The following is a 22,911-nucleotide window of genomic DNA, read 5'->3' on the forward strand; positions in this document are numbered from 1 at the left end:
CTCCAGCTGTTTTATTCTCAAGCTAATGCTACTTCTGAACTGTCCTTTGAGCTATTGAACAGCTACACATCATAAAGAGATAAGGATGAAGCTTCATCACACTTGCTGATACGATTAAGAATGATTTAAGAATGGTTCAACAATGTTCTTGCACACAGTTTTGCAAAACCACCTCCAACTGTCATGATTCTTTTTATGAGATTTCGAACGGCTATATCTTACCTCTGACACAGGAAGAAAGGATGAAACAACTCATTTGTACTTGTCAACATCTCACACTCCTTTGGCTTTTGTGAATCAAAGCAAAACTCGGTTCAAGAATGATTCAAGAATGAGCAGAGAATCTGGCAATTTTGCAGAAGTTGTCTGCTGCATATTTGGCACTGAGTAACGGCTATATTTTGCTCTCTAACTGATATACTTGAAGGCCAAGCTTCAACCTCAAGCAAGAATCTATAAAAGGCATGCAAATGCAAGAGAAAGAGCAAGAGTTTTCAAGCAATCTAAGTCATACAATCACAATCAATCACTTAAGCTCAAAATTCTTTTTTTAAGTCACTCTTATTATTTCATATTCTATGCATAGATCTATTTTAGACTGCTTTCATCTAAGCTTCTCATTTTGTATTGAGTCTTAAAATAGCTTAGAACTAAATCAATCATATTGTAATAGCTCAAGTCAATACGTGACTATTGATTGAGTATTTTGGTCAAGGTGACTAGGAAAGTGTAAAGCTCTAGGAGCTTTGGTAATTATTGATCTTAGGTCAAGATCAAAGAAGAATCGTAGATCTTGGATTTGTAACCTTTAAGTGATTCTAGTGGATAAACTCAAAAGTGGTGGGGACTGGACGTAACCCAAATATTAGGGGTGAACCAGGATAACTCTTTGTGTTGATTCTCTTTCCCTTAACTTTTATTTTCTGCCTGTTGATTTACGATGCATAGATCATTCTTAGAACGATCTCACTATGCACAGATTTATTTTAATTACTATCATTTTATATTGTGGAATAAGGTTAAATTTTAGAAGGGTCACAATTTAAACCCCCTATTTCTTGTGAAAATTTTTGCTACTTCAAAACTGTGAACCCTTCATTCACCCCCAAGAAATTATTTTGAATGGAACATTGTATTTTGAATGGAACATTGTATGAGCGAGTGATTAAAAAAAAATTCAATTTATAGAATTATACGGTGTGTGTGTGTGTGTGTGCGCGCGAGCGCGTGTGTGCGTGTGTGTGTGTGTGTGTGTGTGTGTGTGATACTATCATAATCGCTCCAATGCTAATTAAAATATGGTATTGAACCGCTCCAATGCTAATTAAAATATGGTATTGAACGTGGCCAGATTTTTATAAGGTTCAATAGTTTTTTTTGACAAAAAAATAGGTATTCATTCATTCAAATTGAAAATATGTAGATCATTTTTGGCCTGAAATCACCCCTCAACACCGTTTTTGTCTCTCTTTTTATTTAAATAAGTGGTTATCCACATAGATTTGTTTCTTTGTTTGGTTTTTAAGTTTGTCGTCGTCTTGTGCGGCGTTATGTTTGTCGTCGTCTTGTGCGGCGTTTGTTGGTTTTTTTAGTACGAGTGTTTCGTTAATTCAAATTGACATATCTATCTCAACTATTACAGATCTGATGAAGACTTCGACGTCAACGTTACAGATCCAGGAGTATGAATTTTCCGGTTACTTTTATTTTGTCATATTTGTAGGCACTTTCATGATGTTGTTGTATGTTATTAACTTAGCTAGGTGCTGCAAGATTGTTTTTAGATTTACCTTTTCAGTTTTTAGCAATTTTAAATTTGTAATGATCTACATATTTTCAATTTGAATGAATATATCAAAAGAATCAAAAGAGAGAAAAGTTGACAGAAAATGGATAGCTAAATCTAATTGTTTTAGAGAGATAAGGTTCAATAGTTAACGTGCAAACTGATCGCACTCTAAATAGCGAATTGTGTTTCAGTTTGCACTCTAAGTAGCGAGTAAGAACATTTTTAACTTAACGTTTGTGCCCCATAGATGAAAAAAAAGAGTTGGTTTTCTAGAATGCAAACTACGAACTGAGTTTACTTTCTAGGATGTAAACTGCGAACTCTTTTTTTTTTCATGATTTTTTTATCTAGAGGCATAGACATTGAATTTGAGTTAAAAATATTTTCACTCGCTACTTAAAGTGCGAAACATATTCGTATACTAAAAAACGAAGGGTTGGTTTGTTAATTTTAAGGGGTGTGGCGCGTTGGGTTTAAATAATATTGAGATGATTTTTTTTAAGGTGAGTTGTACATTTTAGAGAAGAGGAGTGCTAGCAACACACTCTTTAATAAACACACTCTAACACACTCTTTTTTATTGGTTAAAATTTATACGGGTCCCATAAAAGTTATATGGGTCCACATTTTTTTATGTGACCCATGTGAATTTCAACCAATAAAAAAGAGTGTGTTGGAGTATGTTTGTTAAAGAGTATGTTGCTAGTATTATTCTTTTAGAGAATCTAAATCTAATCTAATCTAAATCCACTAATAATTAGATAAAATTATAGGATCATACCTAATCAAACACCAGTTCAGAATCATACCACAGTCATAAATGCCACACGAATTCGGATCCTCGGCTGCCATTTTATCTGCTGCTATCCTGCTGCAGCATGTCAACCATTGGATTCCTCATTGTTAACTACTCATTTTTCAGTTGTACGCATATTATTATTTACTATATTTTCCTTATAATCACTTAATTAGGCTTTAGACAATATATTATTTTTTCTTTCTTGACACATGGACAATATATATTCATAATACAGTGATACAGTACATATAAAGTTTCGGTGGGTTCCAAATGTCTTACCAGCATTTTAAAAGACCATTTTGTGAGAACCTATTTTTTTTTTGTTACAAACACCCCTAACAAATAAGTTGTTTTTACAATATCTTTTTATTTTTTTTATAAATGAAATGACAAAATTATTGAAAACTCTCACACGCAAAGTGGAGTTACCGAAGTTCAAATTTCGGTCCTGACGTTCGACACTTGCAATTTCGATATTTCTGCCAGTTAAGCTAGGATTTGTGGACGTTTTACAATCTCTTCTCGTACGTACAATTCATACATATTTTGTTTAAGTTATATAGAATTAGGCTTAATTACACTTTTGGTCCCTTATCTTTATTTTAGGTTTTAAGTTGGTCTCTTATGCTTGTTCAAAAAAAAGTTGGTCCCTTATGTTTATTTTAGGTTCCATGTTGGTCGCTTATGTTTATTTTAGATTTCAAGTTGGTCCCTTATGTTTTAATTTTGTTTTTTTAATTAAAAGAAAATGACATGGAACATGACTGAGACCAAACTTAAGAGACTAACTTGAAACTTAAAAAAAAAAGGGACCAACTTGAAACTTAAAGAAAAGATAAGGGATCAACTTGAAACTTTTAAAAAATAAAGGATCAACTTGAAACCTAAAATAAAGATAAGACACCAAAATATTTCTATACAAAATTATTTAAATATACTCATTTAAATAAGTCAATTGATGATATAATAATATTTTAGTTATATAATATTATTAATATATATTATCCATGTGTCAGGAAAGAAAAAAAGAATATTTTGTCCAAAGCCTAATTAAGTGATTATAAGGAAAAGATAGTAAATAATAATATGCGCACAATTGAAAATGAGTAGTTAATAATGAAGAATCCAATGGTTCACATACTGCAGCAGGATAGCAGCAGATAAGATGGCAGCAGAGGATCCGGGTCGCAACTTAACATCTCCAAATAAATGTCATGGATATAGCACAATAGCAACAGAGCAGTGTTATGTCAACAGACTAAGGAAAGAAAGAAGAGAAGGCTAGCACCAAGTAAAATAGGAGGATTTGGATTCTCTACGTTCAAAATTTTCTTATAGTTTTTAACCTCAAGTTGGGTGTTTAAATAGCCGGGTTGCAAACTCACTTACCAACCCAACAATTCATAAATCTTTTTCTGGAGCGGCAGAGTTGCACGATCTTATGATTCCACCGTTATGCACGACGGTTTGCAACAATGTCCATCTATTTAAGATTTTTAGCCTGCATAAAATGCTCAAGGATAGCAACATAATTGCATAATTGAACAATACTACGTCTTGCATCGTGATTCTGACTACCATGCCAAAAGCTACATTAGTGAAGCTTCTCAAAATTACAATGTTTTTTTCATGATACTCTTTAAGCATTTCAAATAGTAAGTTTTTGTAATTTTTTTATAGAAATGTGTGAAGTTTACACATTGAAAATTAAAATGATTTATTTTTTGAATAAATAATTTTTTTAAATAAAATACTTAAAGAGTACTCCGAAAATATTCGTTAACAAGATTCATATTTTATAGTAAAATAGGAGTACGTTATTAGAATTTGAGAGACCTATACTCAACCACAAAAGCTAGCTTGAGAGTTGAGGTTTGCACTACACTTGTAAAGGCTATCTTTACCATATCTCTAGCCAATATGAGATTTCTAACACACCCCCTCACGTCCAGAACTGAACAAGCTGGAACGTGAAATCAACAACAACGGGTGGCCCAAATATGGGAGGTCTCCACAACAAACAACAAATGGATATAGGATAGGCTTCGATACCATATTAGAATTTGAGAGACATATACTCAACCACAAAAGCTAGCTTGAGAGTTGAAGTTTGCACTATACTTATAAAGACTATTTTTATCATATCTCTAGTCAATGTGATACTTAGAGGAGTTAAATTTGAAACAATCACTTAACAACCATAGCATATTGTTTGTATAGTAAATTGAACAAATTGGATTAAGGAGCCTCATTTAATAATTTGTAAAAGAGGTAAAGTGTTGGGGGTAGAAAAACCATGTTGATGTGTTTTTTATTTTGCTTTTTCTCTTTTGTCTCTTTTGTATCACTCGCAAATCAAAAGATGCATTGGGATACAGCCTGCCTAATATGGATAAAGACTTGGTGTTGGTGGGATCAAGGAGGACAATATCATAACATAACAGATTAATTGCACGGTTTCTAAAGAATCTACCTTTTCTTTCCTATAGCATACGTGTACACGGTTACAATGATTTTTTATCAAAGAAATAGTTCTATATATCTTTATTAAAGAAATATCATCATAATGTTTTATGATGTGCATGTAGGAAAAAGTTTACACTTGACATAATTAGTTTAGTTTATTATTACTATTATGAAAGTTTAATTACGAGAACGGATTCTCTAATGTTACATTACCCTCCCGTGAATTTTGAGCCATTATTAAAAAGTGGAATTTTAAAGGTGGATGTATCCACTGCTCCCTCTCCAGTAAGATTTGCACGGGAGAAATTTTTTTTTGTTTATAATGAGTGGGAATCGAACTCATGACCTATTGCGTATTACCTAAACGTCTTACTATTAGACCAATTTTAGTGGCTTAAAATTTTCTCTCTTTAATTACTACTACTATTGTACTCCAGTATTTTGTACTAGTAATTTTATACTACTAATTAGAGCTGTAAAAAGGGCCTTAAGGGGCCGGCCCTTTAAGGAGCGGACCCACTTATTCCTGATTATTAATTTTATTTAAATTTTAAACACAGTTTTTTTAGGGTGCCGATCGTGGACAGTGCTGATTGAAGAAAAAGAGAATAAGTTCACGACACTAGAAAAATTGTTTAAAATTTAAATAAAATTAATAATCAGGAATAAGTGGGTCCGTCCCTTAAAGGGCCGACCCCTTAAGGCCCTTTTTACAGCTCCACTACTAATAATAATTTTCTGAAGTTTATTAGCTTGGCACACGCATGCAAGAAGAAAACTTTTCATCATTTCATAAAAAAAGCAGGTGAATGTTCGATAAGAAAAGCATGGTGAATGTTTGATTGCTTGATAAAAAAAAATTGCTGTCATAATTTAATTATAGGATCTTACAGTAATGTTTGATAAAACTTTTCTTTATAATATTTTTGGATATTATTGTTTTTAAATATAGAGCTTGAAATTTTTGCAACGTATTATCTTATCTCAAAAGCATATTCCTTTCAATATTCAATCGATCATATGTTTACAATTTTTTCATTCACCTGACCTGTAGGAAAATATACAATGATGTGAATATGTTTTTGCACAGTTTGACAGTTTGAGCTTCTAACTTGTTAGGCAACTCATGTCGATCAGAAGGCTTAATTTGATGAATCATACTATACATTATCCTGCCTCCAACAAAGCAATCAGTACACATATGCTAAAAATAATTTTATAATTTCGACAAGGGACGTATCCAGAAAGTAATTGTACGGAGTTGAAAATAGGAATATAACAAAATTAATTTATTTATAATATTTTTTTATGCTAATATATGAACAATTATTTTGATCCTAAAATATATTTTTTGTTAGTTTGATCCTCAAATATGTTTATGTTTGTTAATTTGTTCAAATATGTTTAAGGAATAAACCCTTGTTTACTCTCTCCATATATATATATATGTATTATTTATTATGCCTTTATTTTTATCAAATTACAATGTTAGTTTATATATGTATAATATTAAATTAAAGTGCGTAGATAGATAATTAAGGAGTGAAATGTCAAATACCCCTTGAAATTTCAAAATTCGTCAAATATCCTCATGAAATTTGAAAATAGACAAATACCCCTTGAAATGATAAAACGTCAATCAAATTGTCTTCTGCTCCATTTATTCTATCTATTTTGATGATGTGGCTGGAACTCATGACACCAGTCAAAGTGGCACACGTCATAGAGGGTGATAATTGACTAAGACACGTCATAAGAGGATAATTGACTAAAATTTATAAAATCAGAGAGTTAATTAAATAAAATTTAATTTGCATAAAAAAGTAAGAAATGAAAAGAGAGGCGAGAGAGTGAGAGAGAAGCAAAGAGAGAGAGATATATATAGAGAGAGGGAGAGATAGAGAGAGGGAGAGTTATGGTATGTTTGGTTAAGAAGAAAAAAATGGTAAGAGAGAAAAAACAGTTGTAAAAACAATAACAAACAACAACAATCTTAATTAAGCGATGGCATTATTAAAATATCAATCTCTTAAAAAAAAAAAAAAACTTTAATGCACTTTTGATCCTCTATTTTGAAAAATCTGAACTTTTGATCCCCATATTTTAAAAGTCAATTTTTTGATCCCCTATTTTGAAAAATTTGAACTTTTGATCCCCCTATTTTAAAAGCCAACTTTTTGATCCCCTATTATGAAATACCCAAAGTTTTTATCCCCCTATTTTAGATTTTTTGGATTTTAGTCATCAAACTCAATTTGGTCAAATTTTGCTGTTGTGTCAAACTTATTATTGACGTGGCAGTACCATGATGACAAAATGTTTCCATGTCTTTAATTTTTTACACCAAATATTTTAAAAGTATTAAACAATGAATTAATTAATAATAATTTAAAAAATTAGTAAAATTAACCTCTATACATATATATAATAAAAAAATTAGTAAATTACCCAAAAAAAAGTTAACGATTGAGAACAAAGTCAATGAACGATTGAGAGGGAGCGAACAAAGGCGAAAAATGTTAACACGAGCGTGATAATTTTTGTTTTTGATTCCTTTGGGTGTCATGATTGGGAACCATCGTTTGCTTTTCTGACTTCTTTAAGTAATTTACTGAATTTTAGTTATATAATAATGTAAAGAGTTTTAATTTAGTTTTTTTTATCAATAAATTTAGTTATTATTATATAATGTAAAGAGGTTTATTTTATTGTTTCATAATTATTATTAATTATTTTATTATTTTAATACTTTTTAAATATTTGATATAAAAAAAATATTAATGACATGGAAATGTTTTGTCAACATGAAAACTACCACGTCATTAATGAGCTTGACACATCCGCAAAAGTCTTACCAAATTGAGTTGGGGGACTAAAATTCAGAAAAATCTAAAATAGGTGGATAAAAACTTCAAATTTTTCAAAATAAGAGGATTAAAAAGTTGGCTTTTAAAATAGAGAAATTAAAAATTCAGATTTTTCAAAATAGGAGATCAAAAGTGCATTAAAAAAAAATAATTAGTAAATGGTTAAAATTACCAATTGTTAAACTGAATTCCACACTAGTACTAGCACTTTATCAGTATTACGAAATGCTGATGCAGGAATGATGTCATAGAAAGAGATAAGGGTAATGTTGTCAAAATCCATGAACGAAGAGACAAAATATCTGTTCAAAACTTCAAGTATCACAGACAGACAACTTTGACAATATCCTTAAAAGTCGTAGGACACGTCAACCATTGCTACCCTACAAAGCTACTACAACTACTTTGGTCAACAAGTAACAAACTTCTCCACTCTTTCCCTATCCTTAGATTAGATTCTCTCTAATCCAACTCTAATCCAACCTTAATCTAATGAAATTATCTCTGTCTTTTATCTAATGAAATTATTACAGTATCTAATTAATCACTCTTTCTTTGTGATAATTAATCATATACTCCTAGTCCCATAATATAAGCAAAAAAATTATTTTCACATTTATTATGAAAAATAAAATATGATAATTTTAATGATGATTTTTTGTATTTTTGTTGAAATAAGTTTCATAGGAAGATGTTTTATTGGTGATTGATTATGGGGAAAAGAAGAGAGAGTAAAGTAAGTAAAAGTGTATCTTGAAAACGATAAAAATTGATTTTTTTGCTTATAATTTGGGACATAAGAAAAGTAATTTTTTTTCCTTGTAATATGGGACGAAGGAGTATATTTATGTACTAATTAAATTCTAAGACTAGATCATATAATGATCATAGGTTATATAAATCATAAATTATGGAGCACTAAGGTTTAGTAGTACTATACTTCCTCCGTCCCAAAATAAAAGTAAAATCTGGTCAACAAAAGTAAATGTATTTGGTCTAAATCTTTAACCAAATACTTCCTCCGTCCCCAAATATAAGCAAAATTTAGTCAAAAAAAATTTGATGTACTTGGTTAAAGATTTGGACCAAATACATTCACTCTTGTTGACCAACTGTTATTTATATTTTGGAACGGAGAGAGTACATCAAATTTCTTTAACTCATTTTTACTTATATTTTGGAACGGAAAAAATATATTATAACTGACTTGTTTTAACAACCTGTCAAACTTAATTAGTTTTTAATTCAAACATCACTAGTTTATTGATTGAAGTTGAATAAAAAAATAAAGTAGTCTCTCACTCTCCATTCTAGAAGCATGCCCTACTAAAGGTTGTTTGAATTGGTAGCTAGTGATCTTTTGACCAAATTATGAATAATAGAATCCTTGAATAAACAAAACATTCAACTCATCGATCATGTGTCATTTATATCAACCATTAGTTGACATAATAAATTTAAAACAAGTTGTTCTTGTTCACAAATTTTATATTTAATTTCAATCACAATATTTTCCGTAAGAAAATACTCCTAGTAGTAATTAAATCACAATTACTAGTAGGAGAAAACATGAAGACAAAATGGTTTTAGTTTGTTTTATAACGTGGACCATGCATGTATGTGTATGATTCTCCAAGCAAGCAATGTCACAGTTATCAATGAATGAAGCAGCACCGTCTGTTGACTCCGTTGATTAATACTAGTATGAATGCGGACGGTGTCAATCAGTTACTGAAAGTGATCTATGCTGCTGTTGCTGTATTTCTGTGAATGAAGAATCTCTCATATGTTGCCATTCAGCTACTTCAAATTAAGGATGTCTTTGATTTAAGAGAAAGAAATAGGGAAGAGATAAAAACACGGATATCAATGAATGAGTTTAGACTACTTTGTACAATCGACACATGATATTCATAGTTTTTAGTTCAAATTCATTTATCGGTATTCTTGTCTTTCTCTCTTCTTTTTCTCAAACCAAACACGTCATAAGGATGTTTACAATACAGTTTGGATCGATTTTGAGACAAAATTCATCCGATCCAAAAATTTATATGCGGATTAGTCTGATTTTGACCTATTTTTATATGGACCAAAGCGGATTGTTTTTGAATTTTCAAGAAGGGCATAAAAGAATTTAGGGGGAACACACTTTTTACAACCTAAGTCATGCTAAAATATGGAAAATGGATCTGGTAGATTCATGCAGATGGTACATATAGACCGTTCGATAAATATCAGACGATTTAATTTTTTTTTACCATAAACGATATAGAATTTGAGTTCAAATTTTAATTACTTTTTAAATATAAAATTAAGTTTTAAATCTGGCCATCATCATCATGATTTAATATTGGACGACTCAGATCTACCCGAATGCAGTGAAGTCAGAAAGCATTTATTGTACTCAATTCTAGTACTAAAATATGGACTACTTAATCGACCCATCAAATTTGATCCATTTTACACGGAGTAAATCAGAATAAACATTAGGCAAGTGAAAATACTCCTTCCAATTTCTATTATAAAATATTTAGAGTCTTTGAATAAGAATATTATATATATTTTATGAGTCTTCCTAAGAGCACCCACATCCATTGCACTCACTTGAGTTCTTTAAATGGGCCCCACTTAATTTTTTATACTATTTTACACTTCTCAATTATTTAAACAATTCACCTATATTTTTTAAATATCCATACAATCCATCAAAAAATCTAATATAGGTCCCACTAAACCCACAATATATCCTTATTTGTATGATAAAAGAAGTATAAATATTTGAGTAGACCCCACAATATTCCACATGTAATAGCACTATGGCACCAAAGTAACAAAAGAGACGTTGCTGAACAGTAGAACGTTTGATAATGTAGCAACGCTTTACAATGCTAATTATCGGTTTCAATCTGACACATGGGTAGTAACAGTCTGTAGAAACTCTAAAATTTCAGGCGATATTGATGCTCTAACATGTATCCTAAAGACAAATAGTAACTTTCTCTATTTTTTTTATAATAGGTATCGTAACAAAGGAGTAAGCCAGCTTTTTGTTTCTATTTTCTTTTGATCATGATCATTATGTTATCACTTATCAATCATACAACATCAATATGTTACATATATGATCACAAATAAGACCTAATGTGTCGTGCTTATTATACTAGTAGTAATAGTAATAGTAATTACTAACGACGTGAATTTGGCGTGTCCATAATAACATTTTATTTACAGGTTATTTATGTTAATGTTTCTTTTTAGTGGACCAAATTATCTATACATCATGTGGTTTTAGTTTATGAGCCGAGTAGGAAGAAATATAAATTTAGTTTTTTTTTCTAATTGATAAGAATTGAATATCCTTATACTCCTTATAATTCAATCATTACTTATAAGAAAACACAGATGAAAAAGGTATTCATCATTCAAAATAATAATAAAAAAAGTGCCTTAGCCCAAATTAGTTACATCTTATTTTAATACTATGAGTATAATAATGTTTTCATATCTTATCTACTCTAAACCTACTAATAAACTCCTAATCTTGAACTCAAATTTTTTTTGGCACGATTAGTGCAAATAATTTTGGAAAAGAAAGAAAGGAATAACGTATAAGGGGGTGTTTCCTATCTTCATACATGACTAAGACTTTACTTCTTGCCCTTTACAATCTTCCCTTCTCCCACATTGGACGAAAAACATTTTTTATGTATTTAAGTGATCTGTTTGTGGGGCACAAAGGCATCTATATCTTCTTTTTCATCCAAATGTACCTTTCATATGCTTACGTTATTGCATTCGTCACCTCTTTTTCTTATATTATTGGTGCTTCTGTTCTTTCTTTCCCTCCTTTCCAATTATTTTGATGATCTCTTTGAAATTTAGTACTCATGAAGTGTTCTATGCATACGTGGAGGTTTTTATTTATTTTATTTTTTTTGGCATTAAATAAAAATTTATTTTGAATTATCGTTTTTCACCCAATTATTTATATAATTTTTTTTTATGATATTCCACGTAATATCTGAACAACAGGTAGGCGGATAATAAGCTGCATGGTTAAACTTTTTTGTATAGTAAAAATTAATCTTAGAAAAATCATATTTATAGATCTAAGTGACACAACATTATTATGTATGATCATTTGAACTCTTTTTAGAAAGTTGGTGCTAAAAAATCAAAAGTGTCAAATACAAACAACATAAAAACGTGTTAATTGTCGGAACAAACATTCTCTTGTTTATATAAATTTTGAAATTTATTTAAAATCATGGTTAATAAAAAGAAAACGAGTCTATATCAATTAGAATGATGATATCTCTTGAGTAAAATGATTTTAGTTAAGTTCTTTTATTTTAGAAAAATTCTGGCCATACACCTTTTTCCTTTATTTTCTCCCTTTCTAGAAACCCTACTTATTCAATCTTTCTCTTTCAAGTTACATCTAGATATATTATCCCATCAATAAAAAAATATTTTCTAAATTTTATATTCTTAGTGGATTGACACTTGGCATTCTTCTTAAAGGAAATTATCTACGTTGTCCACAATGAATTAATAAAAAATAAGCTTAGTTAATTAGATACATGTCATCAAGACCCAAGTTAGACTCTTCTCTTATACCTAACACAATTACATGTTTTGTTGTTACTATTATTAATCCTTTTAATTTGACTTGAGTAAAACACTACATGCTTGTGAGATATTAAATTAATGATAGTTGATGATAAAATTATTTTTAATATATATTAAATTTAATTAATTACAATTAAAATAAAAAGCACCCACGCATAGTAGACTTGGTCGTTTTTAGATTTCTATGCCAAATATATTATATAAGAGGATCTTATATTTTAGAAATCTTATAATAAGATCAACATGTACTAGATAAGTAAATGCTTTAGAACCTAATAACAAGGTCACATGGTCACATGGGTATGTTTGTTGAAGAAAATTGCAACTAGTCAAATGTAGTACAGTGACTTGATACTTAAGCAGCTTAATTTCATTCTCTTAATATATTTAATATTTCCTTTCTCAAACAATTAAATTTTTTTTTTTTTATTTCTTGTAAAAAATTAGAGTATAGAAGAAGAAAAGAAAGAGTCAAAGCGGTAATGAAACGGATTAACTTGCTGATTTTAGTGGTTTTAATTAGTGGGAATGAGCAATGTCACTTACAAGTTACAAGTGACAACAAACGAGTAAAATTATTTAGTAATTTGTTTCTAGTATATATCTAGAAATTTGGGTTATTTAAATTGATTTTGACTAAAGATTTTGGTGACATTGAAAGCTATAGAAATATTGTTTAAGTAGAAATGGATAGGCTGTCAAATGCACACATAAATTATAAAATTTTAAAACAAATCTTGCTTAACAGTTACGCTCATGTTTAGCTAGTTTAGGCACTCTTTAAATAGAGTGGTTAAAAATAATCTATTTATTATAATCAAATTTTAATGGAAACGGGTCTTTTTTTTCAATTTTTTATAACAAAAATTAAAATGAAGTCAAAAGTTGTTTACATAATTTATTTTAAAAAATTTATAAGATTAAGTTGGAAGCACAATTTATAAAAATGTCAAAATTTATTTTATAACCTCTCTCAACAACGTCTCCGTCAAAAAAAAAAATCTCTCTCACGACGTCACAATTTTTCTTTTAATCAGACGTCATAAATATTTATGCCAATAAATAAGCATGAAATTTTCCACAGTAATTTACTTTGAGTTCCCTATTTAATTTGTCATGACATATCATCTATGTCACTACTTTTAATTAAGATGTAGTTATATAAATGAAGTACTAATGTATTGTAAGTAACATTGTCAAAAAAAAAAAAAGAGTAATGTAACATAATAACCTGGATAGGATTGATCCTCTCTAATGTACTCCCTCCGTCCCAAATTATAAAGGAAAAAAGCCCATTTTTTTGTCCCAAATTATAAGAGAAAAAATCATTTTCAAGAATGTTTTTTCCTTATTTTCATAAAATTAAATGCAAATTGCATTTAATTTCTTCTCTCTCTCATTTTCTCAATAAACAAAAACCAATAAAAATTGTTTTTACATCTTCCTATGCAACTTATTTCAAGGAAAACCCACAAAAACATACTTCAAATTCTCATATTTTACTTTTTCTTAATAAGTGTGATTTTTTTATTTTCCCTTATAATTTGGGACGGAGGGAGTATAGTTTTAGGAGAATGTTAACTTGTGCCCTTAAGGCATATGTTAAATGAAGTAAAAATAGAAATTATTAAATGTTAATTTGTGTATTTTGACTTTTGAAGCATTAAATTTCTTATATCATTAAATGTTGAATTTCTATTTTGGTATATCTTAACATGTGCCCTAAGGGCACATGTTAACAAGACCCATAGTTTTATCTTGTATTTATCCGATGTTATTCGGGCGAGTACCATCTCTTTTGAAGAAAAAAAACTAAAATAAAATCTAACAAGATACTCTCTTTGTTCCAAAATAAAAGATATAGTTGACCACCGTACGTACATGCACAATTTTGATCACTAATATTTTTAATTGTCTGTTTGTAAAAATAATAAAAATTTGATATTTTGAAAATACTAATCAAAACAAATCAAACAAGATCATATGTTAATGTTTACATCTATATGTTAATAAAAAATATAGTCAAAACAAGATAAATGAATAGTACACTTAGTCAAATAGGTCTTATATATTGAAACGGATGGAGTCTAAACATTAGTAGTCAACTAGTGACTATGAGCCAAATCAGTGCTACTCCCTCCGGCTTGATATATAAGCAAAAATTACCTTTTTAGATTAATTAAAAAAACAATGTCTCTAGTCCAAATTATAGACAAGATACATCTCTTTTTAAATGAACCTAAAAAAATGATTTTTACTTATATGTGAGACCGGATGAGGTATTTAGCTAACATCTACAAACAAATTGGTTAGTAACTGGAGGAGTGATTTATTTTTTTATTTTTTTGGATTTCTAGCTAGGTTGGTGATGAATATTAACATTTTTTGATAAATTTTAACAAAACTGAGTTGCTTATTAATAAAATTTGCTATTTAAAAAAAAAAACAAAACTGATTTATTGTACTAATCAAAGTATAGAAGTCAAAATATAACAATAATCAATTATAAGTTAATTAACAAAAATTCAATTTAGTCAAAATTAAACCATCTAAGTGCATTTTCTGCGAAGATTAGAGAGAGAACCAGTCATAAAATTGTAGCTGAAACTGAAATTACAACAAAATACTACTACTAGTAATACCACCAAACCACCCATACAAATTAAGCCAAACCCACAGAAATAGAAAGAAAACAAAGTACTAATCATTTATTCATTTCAAACTTACACACCAAGCCTCCCTTCAAACACCAAACAAAGACCAAGTCTTCTCTCTTTCATTTCACTAAATACGGAGTACTTTATACTTAGACTAGTCAACGCAAAACATGCTTCACACGCTACCTTCACATACCTATCTTTAATTTCCATTAAGCTCAATATTTTGCACATTAGATTAATGTCATGATTCACGGGCGGGTACTCCATTTGAGAGAGAGTGTCGGGTACATACCCATATCACCATATCAGTACCGAATACATACTTGAACCTTTGATTATAAAAAAAAAAAATACTTATACCTTAATTTATGCCCATACACGTACATCGTAGGATTAAAGTAACATATAAACTTGAAAATGCATTCTGATTAGATTAATTTAACTAAAACAAAGATACTACAACATTGTTCATAGTACTTAATAATAATAATAATAATAATAATAATAATAATTAAAGGAACTATGTAACATAAATTACACAGAAAAATAAAAAAAAAACAAAAGAAAAAGGAAATTCATTCATTCTACATCCATTTTCCATATCCTTGTTTTTCCTTTCCCCAAATTTACAATCATAATCATCATAATATCCTAACTACTACTACTACAACCCAGAACCCACGATGAGGGCAAAAAAGGAAAAAGTGAAAAGGAGAATCTGGTCATTTTAATTCTTCTCACATTACTTTCCACGACGATTCCAGAGTAGGAAAACAACTCGAGAAAGTTTCAAAATCTAAACCTGCAGAACCAAAACCACTTTCATCATTGGGCTGCCCAAAAGAAACTGGGCCCAGCCCAGACATTTCAGGCCCATCAGAGTTAGTCCCCACCACTGTTTGTTGTTGTTGTTGTTGACGATGATGATCTAGCAAAAAAGCTGACGTGTCAAGCGTCGGTAAACAACCAACACCAGTCGCCGAAAATCTCCCTCCTCCGGTGACTCCCATCACCCTATGCGGCTCCGGTTTCACCACCGACGCCATTGAAACATTCGAACCAGCACCAAATCTCACTCCAGTAACTTGCTGCACCATCTGCCTGAAATTCGCCGGGTCCGCCGTGATAAACGTCGTCTGAGACCGCTTCGAAGCACGTGACTTACGTTTCGAGATCTTTCCTGCTGCGACACGTTGACGCTTTGGAGCGGAATCGTCGGAGCCGGAAAGACTCGAGACGGTAGGAGTAACAGTAGCGGTGGTGGTGGTGGCGGAGGAGTCTGTTTTGATGAGGTTTAAAAACGGAGAGAGTGCATCTTCCGGTGCGGCGGAGAGTGATTTCTGAAGAGCCTTTGTTATAATATCGGTGTCGCGAGTTATGTAATCAGGTAGCCACGTGTCCGCCATCGGTGAGCGAAACATCCATGGTTCAATGCTGGATAAATTCTCTGATGATGATGCCATAGTAATAGTAAGGAAAATTAAGTTACTAGTATTATTCAAAACGGTGCGTTTGATAATACTAGAGTTATAGTTATAGTAGTGTTTGTTTGTGATAACTATGTGTGAGAGAAAAAATAGAAAGTGAGAGAGAGGTGTGAAATAGGGGAGGAAGAAGAAGTGAGGGATAGAGGGTGATAAATAGGGCGGTGGAGGGTATTTTGGGGAAGTGATAAAAAAGGAAGAGAGAGAAAGAAACCGCGTTGTTCGGGAGATGAGAAGACACGCGTCATCTTGTCCGTACGTTTGTGTGAGGTAAGCTGATGTTGATGCTGAAATTGGCGGACTCTAACCTTCAATTTATTACAACTATGGTTTTCTCAAATTAACGTAACGGCTTTGTTTGCTTTGCTTTTGTTTACGGAAAAATTTATTTTATTTTTTAATTCATTGAGAATACTGTATTTACGGAGTTAAGCTCACATGACAAAATTTAATTTATATACATAAAACTATTTTACACGCATATAATATATATTGACACGTCATGTATTGTGTTTAAAAACATGTGACATGTCACGTTCATTAAAAGATATGACATTACATCATTAGTTGCATGCATAAAATAATTTTACATTAACAGTGGTATAAATTAAACTCATTATTATAAGAAAAAAATTATTTTTAGATTCATTGAAAAACTAATGTATCTTGACTATATTATAGTCCAAATACAAATACATTAGTTTTTAAATGAATCTAAAAAGTAAAATTTCTCTTAAGATAAGAACCGAAGGGAATAGTAGTTTCGTTTCTTAAAGAGATTTTTTTCTTTTACATTGATTCTTTAATGAATAAACATCCTGCTTTGTATTTCTTAAAGATATATATTTCTGTTTGTCATATTGGTCTTTTCTATTTTTTCAAAAATCATTAGTTCTTGTTGATTGAATTGATGTATTATTATGGATGTCATGTCATACAATGTAAGATGGAGGAATAATACTCTTCGAAGCGGGAATGTGGATCATTTTAAATGGTACGAAGTTGTGTGATAAAGTACTTGCTGCTCATTCCTCGCCCCGTTGACATTCTTATTTAGGTTAAGGTTATGAAGATGTCGATGAACATGAAGAGATGAGAAGAAAGAAGATGAAGAAAAATATAACAAAATTAAGTGTTGGTGGTTCATCATAATATGCAATAAACCTACAAGATCTAATGATTCTCTTTTTAACACAAAAAGTAAATTTAAGATTAAAAAAAATTAACGTTACCTTTGGTAGACCATAATGTTGGTCCATCTTATAATTTTGGGTTAAAATTGACAGAAAAGACCAATGCGGCAAACATATATATTTTTAAGGGACTAAAGCAAAATGTTGGATCAATGTGAAATAAAAAATTTATTTAAAGACCAAAAACGAAAATGATAAAATTACTTAAGAAACATCATAAACAATCAAGGGTGCGTTTGATTTCAAAACAGTAAGTACTAGACAAAACAATACAAGAAAGAATAAGATAATACATGACAAGACAAAACTGTATCGGATAGAGATAATATTTTTATATTTGAAAATCAAATGGGTATATTCATATTTTTTTATAGTTGTGAACTGGTTGTTCAAAGATGAATATATTTGATGATGATTGACGGTGGTTCTGCAAGTGCACAGAATCGCTACCAAGTAATAAAGTGATAAGTTTATCATTCTCCACAGGGATTGTGCCAAAATTACTAGTCTCGCTTATGAATATAGATAGTTGTCTTCGCTTTGTTTGTTTAAAAGGTATCTTTGCGGGTAATAGTAAATAACAGGAAATTAAAGAACATAAAGTAAATGACAGAAAAATAAATGTTGTGTGTGTGACCACACAGGGTGGTTAAGTGTGGTCGAATCCCTCCCTTACTCCTGCTTGGTGTTTAATTCCCTTGTTTCCCTCTATTAGGATTAGTCTTCTAAAATAGGTTCGGAATTCGCACTCGTTCCCTATTTCTATTACAAACTGTTCAGAGCCTAGTTTAGGTTACCCTTACTCTGTTTAAATATCCTTGCCACAGGTTCCACTTTTTTGTTACAAACGTTGGTATCATTACCTTAGTGGCGCAATGTGTCACAAACGTGTCCTAACTCTGCCTCAGGTAGAAATTATCGTTCTAGACTAAGCTTTTAATCCTATATTAAGATCTCAGATACTGAATTTAATGATCTCATCTTGACCTTAGCATACCGTCCTTCGTTCGGGATAACTAGTTTCGTTTCCTATCCGATATCCACTAGCTCCTTAGATTTTATTCTAATGTGATAAGTATTAAAATAAATATAAAACCGGACAATAAAAGAGTACATTCGTAAGGGAGTTCCTCGACTCCACCTAACCTAGGAAAAATAAATTACAAAAACAAAAAGAAAAGAACCTTATTGGCCTTGGAGTTCCTTGGCATCATTGCCTCCTTTAGAGGTCTCCTAACTCTAGAGTGAATATTCAATGTCTCTGAATATTTTTGAATATTTTTTTGAATGAATAATAGTGGAGGAGGAAGACTCTATTTATAGTTTTTCAACTGAGTTTTGGACTTTTATGCGCGTCCATCGCACCCATCGTGGCCACGATGGCGTGTAATTTTGCCTTATTGTGGACACGATGGATCATATCGTGGTACGATGGAAGATTTCCTCAAGATTTTCTGCGTGCTTTTTCCGTCATCATCGTGCCACGATGACAAGTCATCGTGGTACGATGGGAAAAATTTGTTGCAGATTTTCTTCAATTTAAACCACCTTCTCATCGCGCCACGCCGGATCTCATTGTGGGTACGATGGTGCGCGCTGTTTATTATGTTTTTGCCATTTTTTGCTGCTTTTTCCACTTTTCTTGCTTCTGGGCCAAGTAACTTCACTTTTCCAGATATTTGCTTGCTTTTAGACTTCAACTGCTATTAAAACTACCGTAAATTACTACTAAAAACATCATATAATTAACTTTCATCAATGATGATTTAGCTGGTAGAGTTCATGATTGTTGACGATTGATGATTCATGGTTCTTTAATTATGGGGGGAAAGTTATCTGCAAAAATGTTAGCACTCCAACGTTTAAATCAGTATTTGAATGAGGTAAAGAGAGTGTTAATTGGAGGCGCAAATATCATACATTGAGATTGATGTATGAATGCTTATATAGGAGAATATTACGGTTTTACAGTATAGTGGGTCCCCATGTGTAGAGGATCAGCCATATATAACACCTGAATTGTCCTTTTTTACTGAGCACGTTTGGATGTGAGGAGTGTAGGTCCTTTATCCGTGCTTGTTTGCGTGGTTCTGTGGTCGTTTCTGCCATGTGTTATTTTTATCCCATTATGTTGAGCTTTGATGTGTTTGGACTTTAGCCGATCCAGAATAAGTTGTATTATGGACAAAAATTTGTCATGTGGTTCAGTGATGGACACAAATTCTTGTTTTTATCCTATCACTTACTACCTATATATTTTGTCTGGTCTCCTAACTAGTTTCTAAATCAAATAGGGTACAACAAAAATTATTCAGTCTAATCCCCTGTTTTTTAGCCGATCAAATGCATTTAAATCTTGAATTTTTATCCATTAATAAATTTCGTCATTGAATTTATCAAAATAGTAAAAATACTCTCTTCGACCTTATTTATAAACAAAAATTACTTTTTAGATTCATTGAACAACTGATGTATCTAGTCTATCTGGCTAGATACATCAGTTGTTCAATAAATCTACATTTAATTTGTGAAAGTCATATCAAACTAGTCCCTAAGCAATTGAGTGAGGGATAATTTAGAGGCTAAATTGATATATTACCCCTAAATATAAGATCTTATGGAGATCTTATTTTTGTCTCATTTTATAAGACTCCATTCAAATTTAATATTTAGAAAGTTGATTGTGTTGACCAGAATGATGCGACTTCGCCGGCGTTTGCGGTGGTTGAGAGCGTTGAGACCCCTGTTGAAGCGGAGGGGGGTTGTGTACCTGCAGGCACTCCGACGCTCAAGTCAGTTTGTGTTTGTGAAGGTTTTCTTAGCTAAAAAATGCGTACCTTGCAAATGAAGTGGAGTCACATATATATAGCCCCCAGCGCAGGGCCAAGGCCCTTGATGGCATTAATGGCCATCAAGTGGCTGCCGGAAAACGGCTAAGGAGCCATGATGTGCAGTAAATGCTCATCATTCCGGTTTACGGCCGTTACAATACGTAAGCGTATCAGACCGTTGGAGTCTTGCTCAGATCGTGTATGTTCGACACCTTCTGATGCTCGAGCTCTATGCTCGGCCCAGAACAGGAGCCCCCCAAGTTGTTATGCTCGTAGGCGAGGATAATAACTTGAAGTTCTTTCGATTTGTCTCGATTTGTCGAACATAACTGCTTCGAGTTGGACTTGTCGAATTTCGCGATTCCCTTTGGTCAAAGTCAAGCTTTGGAAAAAGGAGAAGCGTTTTTTCCAAGTGGTCAATCCTAGGTATCAGTAGCTGCCTCTCGCATTTATGGGGTGTCAGGCAAAACGACAGGCTTTTTGGGCGGCAAGTATCTTTATAAATACCTGCTGCTTTTTCTTTAGCCACCCATACTTTGTGCTTTGAGCGTCAGCTATGGATAAGAAGGATTCCAAGAAGGTTGTTGCTGAGAGCTTCAGTTCTCAAAGGGGGAAGAAGAGAGCGGAGGCTCCCAAGGCTGCGGTGGCTCGCTCTCAGAAGGGGAAGGAACCCAAGGTGATGATCCTATCTTCAGAAACTTCTGACACTTCAAGCTCCGATGAATCGGAGGATCCATTTGAGGAGTTCCTGAGAGCTCACAAGTTTCCCCATCTCTATCCTCCTTGCCCCTCTCTTGGTGAAGGAAGATCTTGGGATGGGAAGGAGTCCAAGATTTGGCCAGCGGAGGTGTTGGAGACCGATTCGGATTCCGCAATTAGTTCGGATTCCGAGCACGAGGATTAGGTGCTCGGGTCCCTCGTAACTTTCTTTCCCTTGTATTGGTTTCTTATTAATAAAGAACGTTTTTACTTTAAATATTTCGAGCACATTTTATTTGCATCCGTGCTTTATGTATGCTCTTAATTTAATAATGTCGTGGATTTTCCGAATGATTCCGAGCGGACTTTTCGATCAAAACTGTACTCCTTTTTTGAGTATGTTTTCGACTTTACGAATTTGTCGAGGAGCGCGGTGTTCTTATTCGGTTGCTGCGGCCTTCCCCGTATTTTTAGCAAAGAAATAAGGGGAATGAATTCCGAGGATCTTGCATTTCCTTATTTGGTCGCGATTTTCTCGGGATGTGGTGTCTTGGATTCTGCGAGATTTGCGCGAGCAGAAGGATGTGACTTGAAAGGACGAGTCGCTTCGTTTCCTCTCGCCACGTGTAAAGACTATTTAAATAGCACTCGAGTGGCTATAACTGAGATTTGAATCTCGAGGTCGTCTTGAACCGTTGGATTTTCGCGCCTTTTCGTTTCTCCTGAGATTAAATCTGGGCCACTTGATCGTGATTGATCCGGACCGTTGGATTGATCCTGTGGTTCAGATGGAAGCGGCGCGGGTTTTCCTGTACGGACGCGTTGGCCTATATATAGGAGGGAGGTTTTTTCCGTTTGAAACTTTACAGTTTCTTACTCTCTTTCTCCATCATTTTGCCTCTCCGTTTCAAGCTTCCTTTGGTGGTTTTGCTCTTCTTCTGCTCTTGTACTACAAACTCCTTACTCCCCTCTTCATTTAATCAACAAGTAAGTGTTTTATCCCTTTTAATCTTTGAAGATTTTGCTTTGGATTTTACTTTGATTATGTAGTTAGTTACGCGGTAGGGGTTTGTAGTTTTGTTTCCTGTGTAGTTTGGGTAGTCCCTTTGAAGGTTGTAGGTGGTGATTAGCACCCTTTTCCCCCCAAAATAGGGGTTTTTCGCGGTTTTCAGGCGAGAAATCGCCGTTTTTACCAACTGACGGTTGGGTTTTGGCTTAGAACAGTGTCGAGCACCACATGCGTTTCGTGCTCGGTTATTTTATGAACTTAGCGCCCGGAGAGATTGTTTGGTCCCTTTTAGTTTCCACGTAGTCTTTTGTTGAGATCCTCGCCCTTTCACTTGATTTGGCGGTGGAAGGGTGGATTTGAATGTCGAATTCATTTTTCCTTCCTCTGCTTTTTCAGGTTTTTCTTTTAGATGGCTGAGGGATCTCAAAGTCAATTCGCGTTTATAGATCAACAGCCGTCCTCATCAATTCGTATCCGAGCCG

At 32.4% G+C, this 22,911-nt stretch overlaps 1 protein-coding gene across 1 annotated transcript; it reads right to left on the reverse strand.

Annotated features, from left to right (window-relative positions):
• Nucleotides 1-15,684: 15,684 nt before the first annotated feature.
• LOC123888229 (calmodulin-binding protein 25) lies at nt 15,685-16,845 on the reverse strand. Its single transcript, XM_045937204.1, has one exon. It carries the CDS (start codon nt 16,674-16,676, stop codon nt 15,951-15,953), a length of 726 nt encoding a protein of 241 aa, XP_045793160.1. The 5' UTR covers nt 16,677-16,845; the 3' UTR covers nt 15,685-15,950.
• Nucleotides 16,846-22,911: the final 6,066 nt, after the last annotated feature.

Source organism: Trifolium pratense, linkage group LG6, assembly GCF_020283565.1.
Source record: "Trifolium pratense cultivar HEN17-A07 linkage group LG6, ARS_RC_1.1, whole genome shotgun sequence".
NCBI lineage: Eukaryota > Viridiplantae > Streptophyta > Magnoliopsida > Fabales > Fabaceae > Trifolium > Trifolium pratense.